Source organism: Tachypleus tridentatus, chromosome 8 (genome assembly GCF_004210375.1).
Source record: "Tachypleus tridentatus isolate NWPU-2018 chromosome 8, ASM421037v1, whole genome shotgun sequence".
NCBI classification, from domain to species: Eukaryota; Metazoa; Arthropoda; class Merostomata; order Xiphosura; family Limulidae; genus Tachypleus; species Tachypleus tridentatus.
In genome coordinates, this window is record NC_134832.1 from 39,853,576 (window position 1) to 39,876,094 (window position 22,519).

At 35.5% G+C, this 22,519-nt stretch overlaps 1 protein-coding gene across 12 annotated transcripts in view; it reads left to right on the forward strand.

The window, feature by feature from the left end:
* Positions 1-2,614: 2,614 nt before the first annotated feature.
* Positions 2,615-22,519, forward strand: part of ArfGAP3 (ADP-ribosylation factor GTPase activating protein 3) — an 86,543-nt gene continuing 66,638 nt past the window's right edge. For 11 of the 12 annotated variants that reach the window (XR_013012104.1, XR_013012106.1, XR_013012105.1 and 8 more), the window contains exons 1-2: positions 2,615-2,765; positions 5,419-5,610. Coding sequence is in view for 9 of the 12 variants with exons in the window: in XM_076448391.1 (XP_076304506.1) it covers positions 2,691-2,765; positions 5,419-5,610 (267 nt within the window). In the remaining 3 variants the exon portion in view is untranslated. The remainder of the gene's footprint in view (positions 2,766-5,418; positions 5,611-22,519) is intronic. The other variant, XM_076448397.1, reaches the window with a different exon arrangement.

The following is a 22,519-nucleotide window of genomic DNA, read 5'->3' on the forward strand; positions in this document are numbered from 1 at the left end:
TGAGCTGCAAGATGAAAGTGTGTATAATAATAACTACCTTGAACTGTAGAAGATCAAATCGATTTCACAGAACCGAAATTTATTTAATGCAGAAATACTCCGTAATCATATAATAACTTATTTCATTAATTGCACATAAGTTTAAATAATAAACTGATAAAATGATACATTTAAACTGACATATTATCGGTAAAATTATATTTCTTCTGTTTTCAATTCATTTCAATTCAAACGTAATCTATTCTTTAGTTGAATTACTATTACTTTTCGAGTCATTAATATTTTCACAGATTACCCCACATCTGGTAGTGTACAGGACATTAAATTATATTACCTAATTCTGTAACTAGTTTATATTTTTTTGATGTTTTAATTCAGATGTTAAATATAGGTTGAATCACGATAAGTTAAAGAGATAGAATACCTAGAATATTCTGAATGAAGTCAAGAAAACTTACGTGAACACCTGACAGTAAAATATAAATAACACTAGTAGAATGCCAGTGAAGTATTTAATTTCAATGAAATAACACTAGTAGAATGCCAGTAAAGTATTTAGTTTCAGTGAAATATTTAGACCAGTACCATTTATTACGTGTATTCATCCATTACCATAATATTTTACCAGTAAGTTTATTTATCCGTTAGTTGGAGTATAATTGTCTAAGTATATTTGTTTTAATGTCATTTTCAAACTTAGGTCTGTAAGTTACACCAGTGTATGATTCTACAGAAACGTTAAGGAAGAGATAGACTAATTTTTATTGTTATGTGGACTGGACTTCGAATTATTTCAAAAACGTATTCGCCTAATGAAAGACCAACATTACAATATTGTACTGAACTACAACGAATTTCTGAAAATTTCATTAGAAAACAATTATCTAGAAGAAGTTGTTTAAAAAAATTGAAACCTAAGAAAAAATGTAGAAAAACCTAAAAAATGAAAATGGCTTCTTAGCTGTATTACAATTCACCGCTACAATTCTTTATATCGAATACATCATCAGAAACATTATTAGATTATGGACATGACTTACGAATAAATGAAATAACGACATTGATAACCTAACTGTACAAAAGCTAGGAATCAAAATCAAGAACCCTCTTATTAAAAACCATCCAACGAAGAATAAACACATTGAGTCATTTGCAAAAGTGAACACAACTTTTGTAACCGCTTTATTTCGTAAAAACTGGAAAAGACTTAAAAAGCATGTGTATGTTTTCTTATAGCAAAGCCACATCGGGCTATTTGCTGAGTACACCGAGAGGAATCGAACGCCTGATTTCAGCGTTGTAAATCCGTAGTCTTACCACTGTACCAGGGGAGAACTATATATAAGAAACATTTGAAAGGCCATCACATGTTTTTTAACATTAAACAACAATAACAACATAGTACCACTGAAAATAATATGAAAATCGTTCGAAGAAAAATAGCTGACACACTATTTATAAAGTCATAAAAACCAAAGAAAAGTGAATTTTCAGGGTCGTCTTCTTTGTATGTATTAATATTATATGAATCTCCTTTGACTATAAAGTTAATTTTACAGACTTATGAACTTTGTCTTTACCATCACAATCTGTAAAAGTTATTTGAAATTTTCTTTGTTTTGTTGAATGTATATGTTATCCGATAATGGCATAATGCCATAGGTCGGAACACTGTAATAATTAAAATCACGATTTCCATACTGTAAAAATAGCTGTTACTGTATTTGTTAAAAATAAATATTCATTATTTGTTTTACGATTTCAAAGTTTAGAACGTTATTTAATATAAACACCTTTTTTTTTTGTTTAAGTGCATAGCTACACATTGGTTTGTTTGCGTTTTATTCACCGCTGGTTCCAAACCCTGAATTTCAGCGTAACAAGAGCAAGAGCCTTATTGATGAGCCGTCGGAGTGGAAGCTATATATCACGTATATAAGATGATGCGCAGATAACCTAAGCTATGAATTATAAAATGATGTCCCATTGTATTTGTTATAGTTATTTTATTTTATAACTTCTAACTACTGTTAACCTTTACTATGAATTCCAAAGTAGTGCCTTTTTATATTTGGTTTAGGTCTCTTATTTTAAAGCTACTAGTTACTATTAACGTTTGTTTTGGAATTTCGCACAAAGCTACTCGAGGGCTATCTGTGCTAGCCGTCCCTAATTTAGCAGTGTGAGACTAGAGGGAAGGCAGCTAGTCATCATCACCCACCGCCAACTCTTGGGCTACTCTTTTACCAACGAATAGTGGGATTGACCGTCACATTATACACCCCCACGGCTGGGAGGGCGAGCATGTTTAGCGCGACGCGAACCCGCGACCCTCGAATTACGAGTCGCACGCCTTACGCGCTAGGCCATGCCGGGCCAAAACTATTAACGAAAGAAATTTTAAAAGATCCTCAATTTCAAGTCGCTTAATAAATTGTTTAATATGTTTTAATTTTTTTATTGACTAACATTTTTATATTAATCATTTTTACACTTAAATGTTGTTAATTTACGATTTAATAAATAATAAATATATTTCTGAGCACTGGACTTTTATCATTTCAAAAATAAACAGGTAAATTATGACATAATTAAATACATATCAAGACGGATATTCCCTATAAAATGTTGTGTTGGGGTAGCGTTTGCAAAACAAAATTAGTTTACGTCAGCGAAACGAGAAGTTAAAGATGGCGGTTGTTCAACCGAATAAATCAGATATTGCATCAATCTTTAAGAAATTAAGGGCACTTCAATCTAATAAGGTAAAATAAGTTGTCTTATACGTTATTGGATTAAGTAGCAGCTACTGCATGTGAATAAGAGAACACAGGTTGCTTTTTAATATGTCAAATTGCTGAAACGTGTAACCGCAAGTAAAATAATAATAGTTAATGTCATATATGTAACAAACAAGCACCAATATGTGCATTATTCCAAGTAACGAACGAGAGGTTTAAATCATGTTAAAGTGGTGGACTTTTCATTATTATTACATATATTTACAATCTGCCCTTGCATGATTATACTTATAGGAAAAATAACCTTAACTCATTTAATACCAGTAAAACTAAATGTAAAAACAAAGTTTATAAAGTAGCGCATAAAATATAGTTTAATGACTTAAGATTTCAATTTAAACTTGCATCGCCTAATTTATGTGTATTTTAGAGTGAATGAAAGACATGAAATAACAGAAATGTTTAGGCACACTGAGGCCAACGCTAAAAGTAATGAAATTTAAGAAGTTTTATTTGACATTCTTGCTTTTATTTGTACATTATTCAGATTTTAAATTGTTTGTAAATTGTGTTTCTAAGGGAAACATTCTTAATTTTCCTTCCATCCTAATTACATAACACAGAATTTTTAAGCCATGTTTAGTTTTAATATATTTTACACCATTAAATTTAATTAAAATTTCTTTTAAAAACTGAACTTCGAATTATAAAATCTTTCTCTTTCCATCTGATATAACTTACCTTGTAGATGTGTATGGTACACAACATGTAGCCAACTTGTGATTTGCAGTTTAGGTTTTATTATTAATTTTACATAATCTTGTCATTGAAGTATTATAAGTTTCTAATAGTTATAGTGTTTACCATTTTTCCATATTAATCAACAAATAAGTATATCTGAACTTATAAAAAAAAAAAAAATAAAGTATTTTGTCACAGACAAAATATATTTAGTGTTCTAACTGATGACTGACCATTATTGTATGCTTTGAGTTAAAACGATCGACTCATCTTTTTCTCTTCAAGTCTTTCACAATAATGAAATGCTCTGTGTTAAAAACAAGATCAAACCATTAGACAATAATACCACTTTAGTCTGTAGAAAATTAAAAAAACTGATAATAATAATAATAATAATTTGGAGAACCTTACACCTAACACTTGTATTTTAGCAACTGGTGATGTACCACATCGTTAGTTTCCAACCCAGTTCTTACAAATGTAACTTTTCTCCCTTTGATCACACGGTTCTATCAGCGTATCTTAAAACCTCCTCATATGAATTTATCTTCATAATTTAAATTTGATAAAAAACTTGCTAATGCCAGTTATAGCTGACATATAATAGTAACTAAAATTTTCATCTCTTAACAGCTTATTGCAGACCTTTAAAAAAACTAATTTATTTGCTTTGTTTTTGACAAAATTTCAAACAGTTCTCAAAGAGGTTGTCTCGCATCTTAAATTTAAACAATTTATAATAAAGTAACTCTCCATATACTTTTAATCTTTACTTGTATAAACAGTCCTCATCATAAGTAAAAAACTCAACTTTATCCATTAATCTCATTTTATTTGTCTGTTAATCATAGTATTTAAAATATCATGTCTACATTTGACATGTGGAAGAATTCTTGTTCAGAAAATTCTTAAGTATGCACATGGCTGTTAATTTCTTAATTTTACACATTAGCAACATATATTTTGATGTGAAATACAGAAAGAGAAACATTATTTAGTTCTTGATCTTGTATTTCTTCTCCACACCATCCTGAATTTTAGGACTTAATGAGTCAGTTTTGGTGTGTTTCTGGTATGAATCATTACATGCTAGCCTCTAAGTGTGCTTAAGGCCATTCTTTACTTAATCCTTAAGGAAACCAGACTTGAATCTACTGTACAAAATACACTTCTGTTACTGTAACTTGGGACCTCCTTCCATTATATGAAATAGTAAAACCTTTTTTTAACAGGAAAATATTTTGTTACTGATACAAACAGCCCATGGTAGCAGTTGTTGATACATCAAAGTATATGGGGTCATACAGGCTAAATTTAGGAGCAGTTTATGGTTTTAAATATATAATATTAAGCTTGCAAATTTAAAAAAAAATCACATTGTGAAAAAATTAAAGCAGAAAATTAAAAAACAAACAAATTAATAAAAATGAACAAAATATTGTTTAGATTTTTCTTTATATCATGTTTTTTTATATTTTCTCTTATCCCAAAAAGAATCTGAGTAGATTCATATAATATAATTATTTATAAGTATCTATTAGTTTTTGTTATACCCTCCCCCTTCCAACCACAGACTCAAATTTACAGCATGAGAAAACTTGCCTCATTTGTGTTCGAGCACTGACAGCCACATTTATTTTCTTTATTGCCCTCTGCAGTGTTTCAATTTTTGTTCTGTTTCTTTATAAACTCAAAGCAAACTTTTTATTAGATTGGGTAGATTTTTTTTCCCTTCAAAGACACTATCTTTGTGTTTCACTCCTATTGTCTAAAACTTTCCATTGAACCTGTTTCCTAAAAAAATTATCTGGGAATGAAATGATTTCCATTCCAAACAATGGGTTACAGAAATAAAATAAGTGTTGGTTTTACAATAAATTTTACTATTAATCAGATATTGGTTTTTTCACTAGTATTTATGAATATTCAAAACTAGATATGCTTTGACTGTAATGCAAAGAATCCTACTTGGGCTAGTGTGACTTACGGTGTCTTTATATGTATGGACTGCTCGGCTGTTCATCGATCACTTGGAGTACATTTATCCTTTGTAAGATCAACACAGCTAGATACCAATTGGACTTGGCTTCAGTTACGAGCAATGCAAGTTGGAGGCAATGCAAATGCAGTAAGTGCTAAAGTTATTATAGAAAATTGAACTGTTGCATGTACAATAAATATCTAACAATAACATATAATTTTTTTTTTGTTTTTAAAATTACCATAACTATTATACTATGCTGTTTTTATTAATTTTTAACTTGTACGGTTATCAGAAATTGATCATTCTTTTTCATACACTGTAAGTTGTAATTTTTTTAATACCCAACAAAATTAAGCATATTCAATATTCAGTTTTAAAATTATCTTTCTACAAGTGAATTGTCTTGAACTTGTGTAACACATTTGTTGCATACGTAACAGAATAATTAAGTACAGCAAAAGCCATCGGATATGGTTATTAAGTTGTAAGTTTGAAGAGTTCTTAATCTTTATTTTTTTTGTAGGTTTAAGTATTGGTATTGCTAGAACTGAGTAGTTAGTTTGCTAATCAGCTTGTTGAATTTTCACAGAGTTGGTTCAATATTAGAGAAGAGATATTGGGTGTAATTTTGAATTTATCACATGTATCCATACAAAATGCAGTAAGCTTTTAGTAAAATGTACAAGTCTGTTAGACACAAAACTTAGATGTTGCAAAAGTATTTATAATCAAGGTATGAAATGAAGATGTCAGTCAATTGGTCTCTGACAAGTTGAAGCACAAGGTGATGGGCATGTGAAGAAGAAAATACCTTTTGTCAGTTGTACACGTTGTATATTGTATTTGCATAACCTCTGAATTGTATAACAATTTTTTTCAGTATTGCATTATATCTGAATTTACTTTCCTGTATTATGAACTATTGCTAAATATGTAATATAGGATAAATTTAATAGTTAATAAGTCTGACATCAGATATATAATATGTTGAATGATATTCTATAAAAGGTTGTCCTGCATACTTTGACTCCTACAATAGAGTTGCAAACAATCGTACATGTACAACTATTTATTTAAGGTGCTTTTCCATCCTGTACAATACTTATTCAGGACTGTACAATTATTAAATTTTGGCTGACAAGGCAGGGAAATCTGCCAGTATTTCTTACTGGAAAAAAATCTTGGTCACCTCTCTTCCCTGATCACTCTATAAGCGAGTACCTCTCGCATTAGTTATTACAAGTGCAGACTAGGTCATCTAATTACACTATATCACACAACTATTTACTTTTTTCATGTTTTTAGATAGAAACTGCTATTTCTCAATTGCTTATGCCTGGGGTGAATGGAAAAGACCTATTTTTCTCTTCAAACTTTGCTTTTGTGACCTGGGTAATGTAATATTCAAATTTACCCATTTTCCATAACATTCTAGATAGATTGAGTAACTGAGAGAGAATTTTCTCCAACTTGCAAGAATTTTTTAGAATGTTGTAGAACTTACGAGAATTTTCAAGAACCTTTTTAGGATTTTCTAGTTTAGTTCTAGCTGCCAAAGTGAACACATAGACCTAGCTGATTTTATCAGAGATGGCATCAAGAAGCTGCAAGCATTCTCCAGATGCATTCTGCTATGTTTGTGGCCAATTTATCAAAACAAGAGCAAAAACAAACTCTGTGACAGCATCTGCTAAAATGTGTGAAGCCTACAAGGCACATTTTGACATGCCTGTCAGGAATAAAGTCAAACCCTGGGTACCTCATTTTACCTGTGAGCACTGCAAAAAAAACTCTAGAAGGTAAGATGAACAATTTTTGCTTGCTTGAATAGTAAGATTTTATATAAAACCAATTTTAGACCTTTTTAAAATTTAAATAACATACATTTTTTTAATATCCAATAGTATAGAAAAATATCACAAAATATTTTGCATGAATTTCTTACACATTAGTTGTGGATGAAATACATTTATTCTTCATAGTAACAATTCTATTTTACTCTTTTGCACGATGATACAGAGGAGAAAAGAGAGCCATGAAGTTCACTATTCCAAGAATTTGGCATGAACTCACTGGCCACTCAAGAAATTGCTACTTCTGCATGGTGGACCCTACCAAACATCTGGCTGACGAGAATACATCTGCTATCATGTATCTGGACCTTCCATCATCCATCGCCCCAGTGCCACACTGCTCTGAGCTCCCTGTACCCACTTTGCCAGAGAGACATTGGCCATCCTCAGAAGAGAGCAGCAAATCAGAAGAAAAGGTAGTTACTGAAGATCCAAATTACAATTTTAGAGGTGCAGTTGGTGAGAGAAACCCATTCTACCCAACCAAAGAGACCTCAACAACTTGGTCAGATATCTTGGTCTAACAAAGTCGAATACCAAACTTTTGACATCTAAGCTCAAGGAGTAGGATTTGCAAGATGAAAGTGTGCAAGTTGCAAGTTGGAGGAAGTGTCAGCTTTTGTTGCAGTGGTTCGGGGCTTCTTGGGCAATCACAAGGCCAAAAATTATGTTGAATTGGTAGAGGCTCTGGTGAAGAACTATGGCAAAATAGGCTGCAGGATGTCCCTGAAAGTCCATATCCTTGATGCTCATCTTGATAAAATTCAAAGATAACATGGAAGCATACTCAGAAGAGTGAGGGAAGTGCTTCTACCAAGATATACTTGACTTTGAACACCGCGACCCAGGAATGTCCCCTCGGTGTGGATTCCTGTACGTGGTGAGGGGAGCTCCAAGGGAAGGTTCTCTTCTTTCAATTTACCTCCTCTGGGATGTAAAATCCACCCGCATGTTTGCTGTGCGTGGTGACCCATGAAGGGGAGGAGAGGATCCTGGTAGTTGAGGGGTCCAACCTTAACACACTACTTTGACCTTGAATTCCTGTAGATAGGTGGCCTCAAGGCTTGGGTGAGTCGGCTGGTCCACTTGGGATTGGGTCAACCAAATACCGGTGTTGGATGTTCTCAACAGGTTTTGTTGACATTGTATCTGACGCTGGTGTTTGGGTATAGTGCTCACGCAACCCTGGTGTTGCTGTCGTGTTCTTGTTTGATATTGTAGTGTGTCCCCTCATAGGGCTCCGTGGTGGGTGGGGAAAGTGGGCACCGAAATTTTCTTTTTTTTATAATGGATCCTTCAAATAAAAACTTAAATAGTGAAAACACAGTCCATGGGTAAACGACCACATCTTCAAGATTCTGAGCAGCAATCCTCAACAACTGTAACACCTGTTGTACCTCATTTTTTTTGTACTACACTCTCTTTCAGACAAACCTTTAGGGCATATGTCTCCCTTTTTCACTCATAAGGAACAAGAAGGTCTTGCTTTCTCTTGAAAGTCAGTAAAGAAGGTTCTCTCTGGTGGCTTATTGGTGGAAACTTCCACATCTCAACAGTAAACTTCTCTTATATTCAAAGGCAATTAGGGATATACCTATTGAGGTTACACCTCATGCTACTTCAAATTCATCATGAGGAGTTATTATTTGAAAGGTTTCAAAGAACATCCCAGAGGCAGAGATTCTCCATGTTTTCTCCACCCAAGGAGTTTCTGCATTGAAGCGTACCTCTACCAGCAAAGATGGAATTACGATGCCGACCAATGTTCTCATTCTGACATTTTACATCACCATATCCACCTGCTACCATCAAGGCTGGTAATCTTAATAGCAGAGTACAGCCATGCATTCCAAACCTTCAGATGTTTCCAGTGTCAGCAGTTCGGTCACTCAAAGTCGTCATGTGGTTCCTTGATGTGTGATCATTGTGGTGACAAGAAGCATGATGCCTATGAATGTGAAATAAACCCTCATTGCATCAATTGCAATGGCTCTCACCCATCCTACTTTTGTTCTAGCCCTTTATGGTTGGAAGAAAAAGAGGTGCAGCATTTGAAAATGATTCATAACATTACCTATCCTGAGGCTCAAACGTTGCTGACCACCATTTTATTTTGGATGTATGCTGCTGCACTTCATTCCACAAATACAGTGTGAGTACAAACAGATCTCTTGATGAATTAGCTTCAACACCCATCTCTGTCCCTTGCATACATTCCATCAAATCCCAAGATTCATTTCCTTTGGTTCCTTGTACAGGCATGTCCTTGGATACATCTTCTCTCACCCCAAGCCTCTCGATGTACATGGTGAGGGGCCTCCCAGAAAAGGTTCTGAACTTTCAGTTTACCTCCTCTGGGATATAAACATCCACCTGTGTGGTGACCTGTGAAAGGGGGGGAGGATTTGGGTGGTTGGGTATTCTAACTCCAACACACCACTTAGACCTTGAATTTCTTGAAGACCAATTGGTTTGTAAATGTTGTCTCATACTGGTGTTCAGGTATAGTGCTCATGAAACCCTGGCTTTGCTGCAGTGACATTATATGGCACTGTCGTACATCCCCTCATAGGGCTCCATGGTGGGTGGGGTCAGTGGGCGTCGAAATATTCTTTTTTATTATTATCATCATCATAGATACCCCTCAAATAAAAAAAATAAGCATGACAGGATAGAGAAAAATCCGACTACTGGTAAACAACTCTCGGATCTAAACATCCACCTGTGTGTTTGCCATGGGTGATGACCTGTGAAGGGAAGGAGAGGATCCTGGTGGTTGAGAGGTCCAACTCCAACACCAACTTTGGCCTTGGATTCCTGAAAATGGGAAGTCTTGGGGTGGGCACCCCAAAGATCAGTTTGCTAGTCCATTTGGGCCAGGGTAAACTGAGTGCCAACATAGGATGTCTTCAATGGGTGTTGTGGACATAATGTCTGATACTGGTATTTGGGTGTAGTGCTCATGAAACCCTGGCATTGCTGCAGTGACCTTATATGGCACTGTAGTGCATCCCTTTGTAGGGCTTTATGGTAGGTGGGGTCAGTGAACACTGAAATATTATTTTGTTTTATTATTATAGATACCCCTAAAAAAAAATAAACAAGCATGAAAGCATAGAGAAAAATCTGACTACTGGCAAACAACCATGCATTGATAACTCCATACAGCCAAACTCACAACTTGAATCCGTCCTGAGATTTTTAACTGTACATTTTTTAACTGAAAAACCCTTAGTTTAGGTGTCTCCATTTTTCATTCAGAAGGGTTTGGAAGGGCTGGCCATCTTTCCGAAATCAGTAAAAAAGCTGTGGTCTGGGGACATTTTAGTGGAAACATCTTCATCACAACATTCCAAACTCATCTTGAAATCAAAGGCCATTGGGAATATATCCATTGAGGTTACTCCTCATTCTACTTTGAATTCTTCTAGAGGAGTTACAGTTGAGAGAGTTTTAAAGACTATTCCTGAGTTAGAGATCCTCACTGGTTTTGCTAGCTAAAGTGTTACAGCCGTGTGCTGAATTTTTACTCATAAATACGGGATTATGGAGCAGACAAATGCTCTAATATTAATATTTAAAACATCATGTATTTCTACAGCAATCAAGGCAGGGTATCTGAATTGTAAGGTATGACCTTATATTCCTAATACTCTTTGGTGTTTTCATTGTCAACAATTTGTTCATTCAAAATTATTTTGCCATGGTTCCTTGACATGTGCCCATTGTGCTGGTAAAGACCATGATGCTTTCGAATGCCAACTAGAACTGCATTGTATTAACTGTAATGGTCTACATCCTTCCTATTTCTCTTCTTGCTCTAAATGGGTAGAAGAGAAAGAAGTACAGTGTCTAAAGACGGTTCACAATATTACTTTCCCAGAGGCTCAGACATTACTTTTCCCAATTCCATCTCAGACTTTTATGCTGCTGTAATCCATTTCATTACTACAGTTGAAATCCAGACAGACCTTTCTGTGCCTCCCACAGAATCCTTAACAGCATATCTTAATCTAGTACCCTCCAAAATCAAAAAGTTAACGAATCAGTATCAACTTTTATCTCTGTCCCTACCACATCTTCCAGTTACTGCCCAACATCACCTTGTTCAAGCTCAGGTGTTTCCAGGGGTTCTTCCTTTCTTGATGCCCCCAAAATTAACCCATTCATTCACATCCTCAATCACTAGAATATATGTCTACAAACTCTGACCTGTTTACTCGATCCAGAGCAGGATCAGTAGAAAGTGACTGACCCACATCCAGTAAAGAAAAAAAGCTTGGTCACAAGCAGAAGGTCTCCGTGCCATATTCTCCTCAACAATAAAGAAAAATGGCTACTCTAATCCAGTGGAACTGTTGAGGTTTTCAATCAAATGTGAATGACATTGAGGATTTGATTGACTTTTATCATCCCAAATGTCTTTCTTTACAGGAAACATTTTTAAAACCTACTAATAGAGTCAAAATTTGACAATACTCCTTATACCAAAATGACAGGTCGTGTGTAGGACAAGAACATGGAGGAGTAGCACTGCTGCTTGATCAACATGTGCCCACCTGATCTTTGTCATTGAATATGCACTTGGAGGCTGTAGTCATCCGTATTTCCTTGGGTTGTAGTATCACTGTTTGCTCTTTGTGTCTTACCCCTGGAAAGAATTATAATCTCTCATACCTTGATGCTCTCATTGAGCAACTGCCAACCCCCTTTTTAATTTTGGGGGATCTTAATGGGCATAATCTCCTCTGGGGTGGTTCTAGTATTGATGTGAGGGGTTGTGCAATACTGGCTCTTACACTTATTTTCATGTATCCAGTCAGTCATTTACTGCTATAGATCTTTCTATCTGCTCCCTTTCATGTTTCCTTTTCTTTTCTTGGGAGGTCAACATCAATCCACAGGGTAGTGATCATTTTCCTATCATATTAAGAGAGATTGGCTGTGGTCATTGCCACTTGACCCTTGTGCCTCGGTGGATGTTGGATCAGGACAATTGGCCCTCTTTCACTACTCCTCCAGAACTTGATCCTGCTATCTTATGTAAATCATTGATATATGATTGTGTAGCAGCAGTAACTAACTGTATTGTCCAAGCAGCTGCACAGTACATCCCCAAAACCTCGACATCTTTCCCACGGCATCCCCACCCTTTGTGCAATTCTGCTTGTTATATAACACAAAAAGCTCAGAAACATGCTTGGGATAAATTTCATAGGTATCCCATGCTTTCAAACTGCATTGCATTTCAACAACCCCTTGCACATGTTTGGCAAGTGAGACGTCAAAACCAGAAGCAGTCTTGGATGAAAATACACCTCCAGCACTTTTTGAACCACCAGTTCAAAAGTCATATGGGACAAGATCCAGAAAGTGAGTGGACGGTGTACTTTTACCCCCCTTTTATCTTAATATCCAATGGCCGTGAAGTTGCTGATGCTCAGAGCATTGCCAATTTTCTTGTTGAATGTTTCTGTCATGTATCTAGCTCTTCAAACTCATCCCATTCCTTCTTAGCTATTGAAACACGAGTTGAACATCTGCCTCTTTCCTTTTCAACTTGTCATCCATATCATTACAGTCACCCTCTTACATTGGTGGAACTCAAACTTGTGCTTCATCAGTCTGGCGATACTTTGGTTTGACCTGATAATATACATTATGAGATGCTACACCACCTTTCTCCTGCTTCTATTACTATTCTCCTGGCTGTCTTTAACTGGATATGTCAGGAGTATGTCTTTCCTGGTGCTTGGTGCCAAGCTGATGTACTACCTATTGTTAAATCTGGGAAGGATCCAAGGATTCCTTCAAATTACTGTCCAGTTGCTTTGACAAGTCATCTCGGTAAGATCTTACAGAGGATGATTGATGCTCATTTTGTTTGTTTCCTTGAATCAAACGACCTTCTATCACCCACTGAGTGTGGGTTCTGAAGACTATGGTCCACGATAGACCAATTAATTTGCCTTGAAACATCAATCAGAGAAGCAGTTTTGAAGCGACAACATCTTGTTTCTATTTTTTAGTTATTTAGAGAAAGCTTATGATACATGGAGATATGGCATCTTGTGAGACCTTCACTCATACAGATTGTGTGGAAATTTGCCACTTTTTACTAAGCATTTTTTAATGAACTGCCGATTAAAGGTCCGTGTGGGCTCAACACTTTCCCATTTTTTCCCACTGAATCTTGGAGTCCCTCAGGGCTGTGTTCTGAGTGTCACACTTTTCATTATAAAGGTTAATTCCATCAGTGTACAGCTATCCCCTACAGTTGCAAATGGTCTTTTCGTTGATGACTTTCACATCTCGTGTCAGTTATCAAACATGAGGATTATTGAATGGCAACTACAAACTGCAATCAATCATATACTTAAGTGGACCACAGCAAATGGTTTTCAACTTTCTCTCAAACTGTTTATGTACATTTCTGCTGCCAACGGGGTATTCATCCAGATCCAGAACTTTGTTTTGATGATGATGTCCTTGAGGCAAAGTTCATAGGTCTTATATTTAACTGTAAATTAAACTTTATTTCACATGTCAAGCAACAACTTCATGTCAAATGTACAAGAGTACTGAACATCCTCCGTGTCTTCTCTTCCACCTCTTGGTGAGCGGATCGATACTCCATGCTTGAAATTTATCGTGCCCTTATCTGATCCAAACTTGACTATGGGTTTATGGTTCTGCCAGAACCTCAGCACTGAAAATGTTGGGTCCTATCCACCATTAGGGATTTGTACTTGGGCCTTTCGTACTTCTCCAGTCCAAAGATTGTACATGGCGTCCTATGAACCCCCTCTCTATATTTGCCTCTTGCAACTTTCTCTTATATATGCTTCCAAACTTTGCTCTTTAACACAACATCCTACTTGAGGTTGTGTTTACCATCATCAGTGGGCCTCATTTTTCTATAACAGAAAATCTACCATTGTTCTTTTTAGGATTTGTATTCATGCACAATTGTATATATCTTTGAATAGCATAGCAGTATCAACAGTTCGGCCTCTTCCACCGTGGCTAATTACTATTCCCAACTGTGACCTATGTTTGAGTCATCTGAGAAAGGTTGGTAGTCCTAATTGGAAATATCACTCTTTATGTGCTGAACATTTTTCAAATGATCCATCCCTGATGATGAGAAAACCCACTTGTAGAAAAAATTATATATTTAAAAATGGCTGGTATGGGTAGAGAAAGTGCTAGTAGAGGAGCGAACCACATTTGACCTTCCCTGGCCATCGTTAGGAAACATATGATGACTGAAAAAGATTGAAACCTTGTTTGCTCCCCTATTAATGCTTTCTCTACCCATATCAGCTGTTCTTAAATATCTTACCATCAATTTCCGTATATACAGATGGTTCAAAATCAGGTGACTGTGTATGTTCTGCCATGTTTTGTTACAGTTTGGTTGCAGCACACAAAATCCCCTCTACAGTTTCTGTGATCACTGCTGAATTGTATGCTATTTCTCTTGCCCTGATTCATATTGAAACTATGCAATATACAAATTGTATGATCTATACTGATTCACTCAGCTGTTTATTGGGCCTGATATCATTCCATGTTAGTTACCATCCTATTCTTATCAATATCCAAAACAAACTGGTCCATCTCTCTCTATTATCTGTCTTTGTCCAGTTTTTTTTGGATGCCAGGTTATCTTGGTATTCATGGGAATGAGCTAGCTGACAGAGTGGCAAAGACCATCTGCTCTGGCTCTATAACGACCTTCCCTGTTACATACATGAAATATTGTCCAGTTATCAAAACCCGACTATACACCAGTTGGCAGTCGACCTGGAGTGAGCAACAAAATAAGCTTTTTCAAATGAACCCTTTTTTAGCTCTTTGGCCATTTTGTTTCTCTAAAGATTGAAGGGAGGAAGTTGTTTTGGCTAGGCTGTGCATTGGTCACAGTTTTTTAACTCACCATTTCCTTTTATCTGGTACTGATGCATCAATGTGTGGTCTGTGTGTCACTCAGGTCACAATTTTACATTTTACTATCGTGCCGTACTTACAACCAAGAATGACAACGTCATTTTCAACATTTTTAATGTAGGTTTGCCCAAGACATTAGCTAATGTCTAAGGTGATACTGGCTGCCTCACTCATGTTTTTACATTATTAAGAGCCACTGGTCTTTTTGACTTAATTTAAGGTTTTTATTGGACCATATACTTTTTTTGCATCATTTCTTTTACACATTTTAATTTTATTTTGATCTGACCCCAGGACTAGAAAGGCAAACTTCAGGTAACTGACAGCAAGTTTGAACTTACTGCTTCAGTTTTCCTGGCAGATCTTAATTTTACATATTTTTATGTATTTTTCTATATATTATTATAGTACACTACATCTTGTATGGCACAGATATCCTAGTAGCTTTGTGCCAATAAACATGAAATACCTACCTAACTACCTAAGATGCAAAATGCTCATTCGTTCACATCCTCAGTCACTGGAATCTCCTTCCAACAGCAAACACCTGCCCAATCGACCCAGAGCAGGATCCATGGAAGTTGATCGCCCTGCCTTGTATAACGACAGTCAAGAATTTACTTACTTACTTACTTACCCAATTTACTTACACGTAAATAAAAAGGGCCATCTGGATATAATGGAACCGTTGAGGTTTACATTCTAATCTGGATGACATCAAAACACTCTTTCTTACCATCTTGTATGTCTTTCCTTACAGGAAACATTTCTGAAACCTCCCAATGCAGTCACCTTTCAGCTGTTTTCTTTGTACAGAAATGACAGGCTGCATGATGGATGAGTGCATGGTGGGGTGGCACTGTTGGATGATAAGCATGTGCCCACTCTGTCTTTGCTACTCGACCCATCCTTGGAGACTGTAGCCATCCATGTTTCCTTGAGTCATACCATCACTGTTTATTATCTCTACCTGTTGCCTGGAGAGACCTATGGTCAATCAGACCTTGATGCTGTCATTGAAAAGTTGCCGTCTCCCTTTTTAATCCTGGGGGACTTTAATGGACATCATCCACTGTGGGGAAGTGCTGATATTGATGGGAGGGGTCACTCCGTAAAGCATATGCTCTCTGATCACAATCTTTCTCTTTTCAGTAGTAGCCCTTTTACTTATTTCCATGCACCTAGTCAGTCCTTTACTGCTATCGATCTCTGAATTTGCTCCCCTTCACTATTCATGGAGGGTTGACAATAATCCACGAGGCAGTGATCATTTTTCTGTGATTTTGAGAGAGACTGGGCCTGGTCAGTGCTACCTGACCCGTGTGCCCTGGTGGATGTTGGATCAAGCAAACTGGCCCTCTTTCACTGGTCTCGCATAACTTGATTTTGCCATCCTCTGTAAGCCATGAATAGACAACTGTGTGGCAGCATTAACAGATTGTATTATACAGGCAGCTGCTCAATGTATTCCTAAAACCTTGACACGTTTTCCACTGTATCCTCATCCATGGTGGAATCCTGTCTGTTGCATGGCACGGAAGGCTCAAAAATGGGCCTGGGATACTTTCCATAGATTTCCCACACTCTCAAACCGTGTTGGTTTCCAGCAGGCCTGTGCACATGCTCGGTGGGTAAGCAAGAAGGAATCTTGGATTAAATTCACAACCAGCATATCTTCTACCACCAGTTCCAAATTCATATGTGACAAGATTCAAAAGGTCAGTGGGCAATATAATTCTGTCCCTCTCTTGATCTTGCTCTCTGATGGCCAGGATGTAGTTATCTGGAGCATTGCCAATACTTTAGGTGATAGCTTTTGCTGGGTATCAAGAACTTCTGTTTCTTCCTCCACCTTCTTAGCCATGGAGACTCTGGCAGAGCAATCACCTCTTTCCTTTTGAGCTGATTGTCTCTGTGAATATAATCATCCCTTTATACTGGTGGAACACAAACTGGCCCTTCATCAGTCTGACAGTACATTAGTTGGACCTGATGATGTACATTATGAAATACTGTGCCATCTATCTCCTGCTTCTCTTGCTATTCTTCTCATTGTTTTTTTAACCGGATCTGGCAGGTGAATGTTTTTCCTGATGCTTGGCACCAGGCTATTGTCCTACCTTTTTTTAAGACTGGGAAGGATACCAAGATTCTTTCAAACTATCATCCAGTCACTTTGACGAGCTGTCTCTGTAAGACCTTAGAGAGGATTGTTAATGCTCATCTAGTTAGGTTTCTCGAATCAAACAACCTTCTCTCATCCACCCAGTGTGGGATCTGACAACAGTGCTCCACCATGGTCCTCCTGATTCGACTTGAAACTTCAATTGGAAAAGCTTTTCTCAAACGACAACATCTTGTATCGATATTCTTTGACATTGAGAAGGCTTATGATACAACATGGATGTATGGCATTCTGCGAGACCTCCATTTATGTGCATTACATGGCCATTTGCCCATTTTCATTTTTTTTTTAATGGACAAGCAATTCCATGTTTGTGTGGGTTCGACACTTTCCCCGTTCTTTTCTCTGGGCTGTGTTTTGAGTGTCACACTTTTCAGTGTATAGATTAATGCCATCACTGAACAACTCCCTCTCACTGTTGCAAATGATCTTTTTGTTGATGGCTTTCGCATCTCATGTCAGTCATCGAATATGAGGTATATTGAGCAGCAGCTGCAGACTGCCTTCAATCATTTGCTGAAGTGGACCACAGCAAACGGCTTTAATTTCTCTCTCTCTAAAACCGTTTGCATGCACTTTTGCCGCCAATGAGGTATTCACCCTGATCCTGAACTTTGTATTGGTGAAGTTTTGCTGCCAGTGGTCCCTGAGACCAAGGTCTTGGGGCTTATCTTTGACTGTAAGCTGACCTTTATACTACAAATCAAGCAGCTATGGGTCAAATATACAAGAGCACTGAACGTCATCCACGTCCTCTCTTCCACCACTTGGGGAGGCACTCGATGTTCTGTGCTAAAGATATAAATCGTGCTCTTATTCAATCGTAATTTGACTATGGAACACTGGTCTATGGCTCTTACAGACCCTCAGCCTTAAAGATGCTGGACCCCATTCATCATCAAGGACTTCAGCTCTGCACTGGGCTTTCTACACTTCCCCAGTTCAGAGCTTATACATAGTCTCATGAACCTTCTTTGCACCTTCGAGTGAGCAATACAGAAACAAAGTTTACCAAATAAAAACCCTATTTTGGACCTTGGCCATCTTGCTTTTGTAAGGATGGGAATGAGGAAGTTGTTCTAACTAGACTATGCATTGGTCACGGTTTTTAACTCATCATTTTCTTGTATCTGGAACTGATGACCCAGTGTGTAGTCTGTGTATCACTCGGGTCACAATAAGCCACATTCTTGCCATTGTTACGACTCTCAACAAGAGCACCAATTCAAACGTTCTGTCCCAAGGTTTGTCCATAACGTTATATGGTGTTATTGGTGATGGTGACACTGTCCACCTTCTGAATGGTTTTAGTTTTTTAAAGGCCATTTATCTTTTAAAGTTAATTTTTTAACTTGTACATAAAACCTTCTTTATTGTGACTCCCTTTTAAAAATCAAAGTATCTCTAGTTCTATTTGAAATTAGAAAATGGCTGTAACATCAAATTGCTCAGAACCAGGACTAGAGAGGCTAACTTCAAGTTACTGACGGTGGTTTTTGTACTTACCTGTTAGTTTTCCTGGCGAGTTATGGTAATTACAATTTTGCTACAGAAGGTCCTTTACAACTTGTATTACTGTAGTTTTTCTCTTAACGTTGTAGACTAGATGTAAACATTGGTTTTATGCTACTCATGTTTTGTTTTATTTTAATTTCCTTTTATGACTTTTACTAAATTTAATTTTAACTTTTTACCAGATGTTTGGCACAGATAGCCTATATTCTTTATGCCATTAAACACAAAATCAACCAACTAACCAAGGAATGTATAAGAAAAGCATGATGGGAGGCTATACTTGGGGTCTGATTCGTGAACGTGATTTACATTAGTCACAAATCTGAAAAGTACTCGCTTCTAAACATTTTTGTAAAACTTTAGTATAAATACATGCAAATCTTGATTCATATGTTGTTTTATTCAGACCTTATGTAAATGAAAATGTGCAAATTTGCCTGTGTTTACATAGAAAATAGATTAATTTTTAAATATCATTATCCAAGTCACAAAAGCAATATTTGAAAGGAATAATGGTTATTTTCTGTACTTTTACAACATAAACAAGTACAAAATAACATGTACTATCCAGGAACAAAATTTGTGTTACATAGTGTTATGGCATTCTGTGACTTACTGAGAGCTCTGTCATAAAGCAGTATATAGGCTTTGGCCTATTTCAAACTCTGTTGTGTGTTTCCATCGAGTGAGAGGAAAAATGGCAAATTACCAGTCTATAACTAGCCAGTATGCTTAAATAGTTGATAAAATTAACATAACAGCATATTTATTTTATTATCAGTGAGATTTAATTTTAATCCAAAATGCTACAAATAAACTAGAATTTTATTTTGTACTTTTTAAAAATAGATGTGCTACCTGCTATCACTACTGTTGCAAGCAGGAGAAAATAAAAATAGTGCACATGAAGTGTGGAGGGAAAAAATCTCCATTTTCCCACCCTTTACTGTTATTCAGGACCCTGCTATTATTTTAAACTGTACAGTACCCTTGCACATAGACTAAATTATTGGATTAATTAAATGATTATATTTAATTAACTGATTAGTACACAGACCATTATATTTATTTTGATAGTCTTTTGGGACACTATAGAGACTATGCAAATGTAATATGAAACTGAGATGAAAATAAGTATTTTTTATTAACATTAAAATGTTTTTGATTTCGACTGATTCAGTGATGGCTTCATAAATTCAGACAAATATTTGAAGAAAATAATTTATTAAAAATCACCTTTTTATTTTGACAACATGCTTCTTTTGTTTATTTAAACACTTGTAAAATTTCATGAAGATATACTTCATAAATTCAGGGTTATAGTGTACATCTTTTCATTGTGTCTGCTGTTCAAGCTGAACACGATGATTGCCAACAGTAAAACTAAGTCTAAATGTCTTCTTATGAATGGAAAAACAAAATAGCTAGTGTAAAGAATCTCGTAATGAAAAATCTGCTTTCTCTGTTGGTTAGAATTTTATATATCAACAATGTCAAGAGAGTAACTGACATTTTTTTGAGGGACTGAACTATATGAGAGGGACATGACATGGATTTTATATTTTCGATTATATCTCGCTAAAGTAAGAAAATTGGTTGTTCTAGCTTTATATTCTGGCTTGTAAATAACTATAGTATATATTTTTAATTTAGTTGTACACTCAGACAATTATGTGAAGGTAGAAAGAATTTCAAGTGGGCAGTATGATTGTGTTGCATGGATGGGCAAGTTAAGATTATGATTTTATTTATATATTTTCTTTTGAAATTAAGAATTTAAAACTTGGATAATTTAAAAATTTTAATTACAAACTATTTTTCGAGGTAAAGTTTAAATCTTTCAGTACAGGCTTGGTTAAATATACACAAGTTCGTCTACATGTTTTCCAAAGGTTAAGTGTTTGCACTAACCTTTGATACAGTGTGTGTACTTTCACAAAATGTGGTAGACTTTTAGTGAAGATTACAAGTATTTTGTATACAAAAAGAAATCAGATTTTTTAATGAAATACTTGTACTGAAGATTTGTTTATGAAAATAGTCTTTTGTTAGTAGTCTGAATGTAGAGTGATTTCATCTTATGATTTAATAACAACTATGCTTCCTCCCAAAAATCTCATAATTTGCATAATCTTTAAAATCTGACAAATACATTTCAAACATTTGTTTTTGATAAGACTTTATTTTCTATACTCTTATTTATGTGGAGTCTGTCACTTGACCAACCTTATAATCATCATATAAAAAATAATAATAACAATAAATTAGGAAATATAAATTGCATTTTTCATGCTAAAATGAGTGCATATTCTAACATGAAAATACAAATGTTTAGTCTAAGTAGCTTAAGTTTATGTTATACTACAGGGTGGCCTGTAAGTCCCTACCCATCAATATATCTTGTGTATCCAGTGTATTTGTGTGCTGTCCCTCATTCTCACTGCATAATATTATGCACAATATGCTCTTCAAATGTAACTGGGCTTACATCATCCATATTTCTCTGAAAAAAAAGAAACAAATGTATAATACATGCATAATTGAATATAACATAACATATGGATGAGTAGAGACTTACTGGCCACCCTGTATATGTGTAATATATTTACTATATTGACCTTCCGGTCATTCCTAGCTGATATTACTTAAGTTGAATTGATAAGGGGCACGTGCACTCGTATTCAGTAGTATAGTGCTGGCCTTTAGTCTTCCTTCTCTTGGTTGTGTTTTAGTGGACTAGTATTTTATAACATAGCCACATTTCAATTATTATACATGTGCATATAGATATCTACTATTTAGAAATAAATTATTAAACATATTTTTTTCTTAAAATATAAACAATAAATCAAAGTAAAGTAAAGAGTCATCTCTTGTAGCCACAACCTTTGTACTAGGTTGTTGCTGCACATAGATTGTTAAACCTTTTAAAATTTCACATGGAGGTGGTATCAGTTTGTTTTTATTGGTTTTGTATATACATTTGAATAACCACAAAATCATTAACTATACTGATACCAGAGAATTCCACTATAATTTTATTAAGCTTAGTAACTACAATGTATTGAGATTTTTAAAAAAATGTGAAACTTTAGGGCAAGCTAAAGAAACTAAGTACCTCATTTAAAATCTTGGATCAAAAGAATATGGTAATCTTTTTCACAAATTAAAGTAGTTGAAAACTACTAGCTGCATTTTGAGCTGTTGATTGGTTAATTACATGTCATATATTAAAGTAAGTGTACATAAGGGACCATTTCCAAAAAAATGAAAAGAGATGAAAGGGACCATTGTGTTTGATTAAGTACATTAGCCATATTTTGGCAAAATAAAAAGAAATGAGGTTATTTCATTTTCTTGCTTGATAATTAGTAATTTGAGTTGCTAATTTGTACAAAACTATAGATTTAATATTATGACATCACAAACATGTTTAAAATTATTATTTTAAACTATGCTTTCAACATACCATGTTGCTTACTAAAATCTATATTTGAATGTTATTTTAATCTTTACTTTCAAATTAAGAATTTAACTTGTATATAAT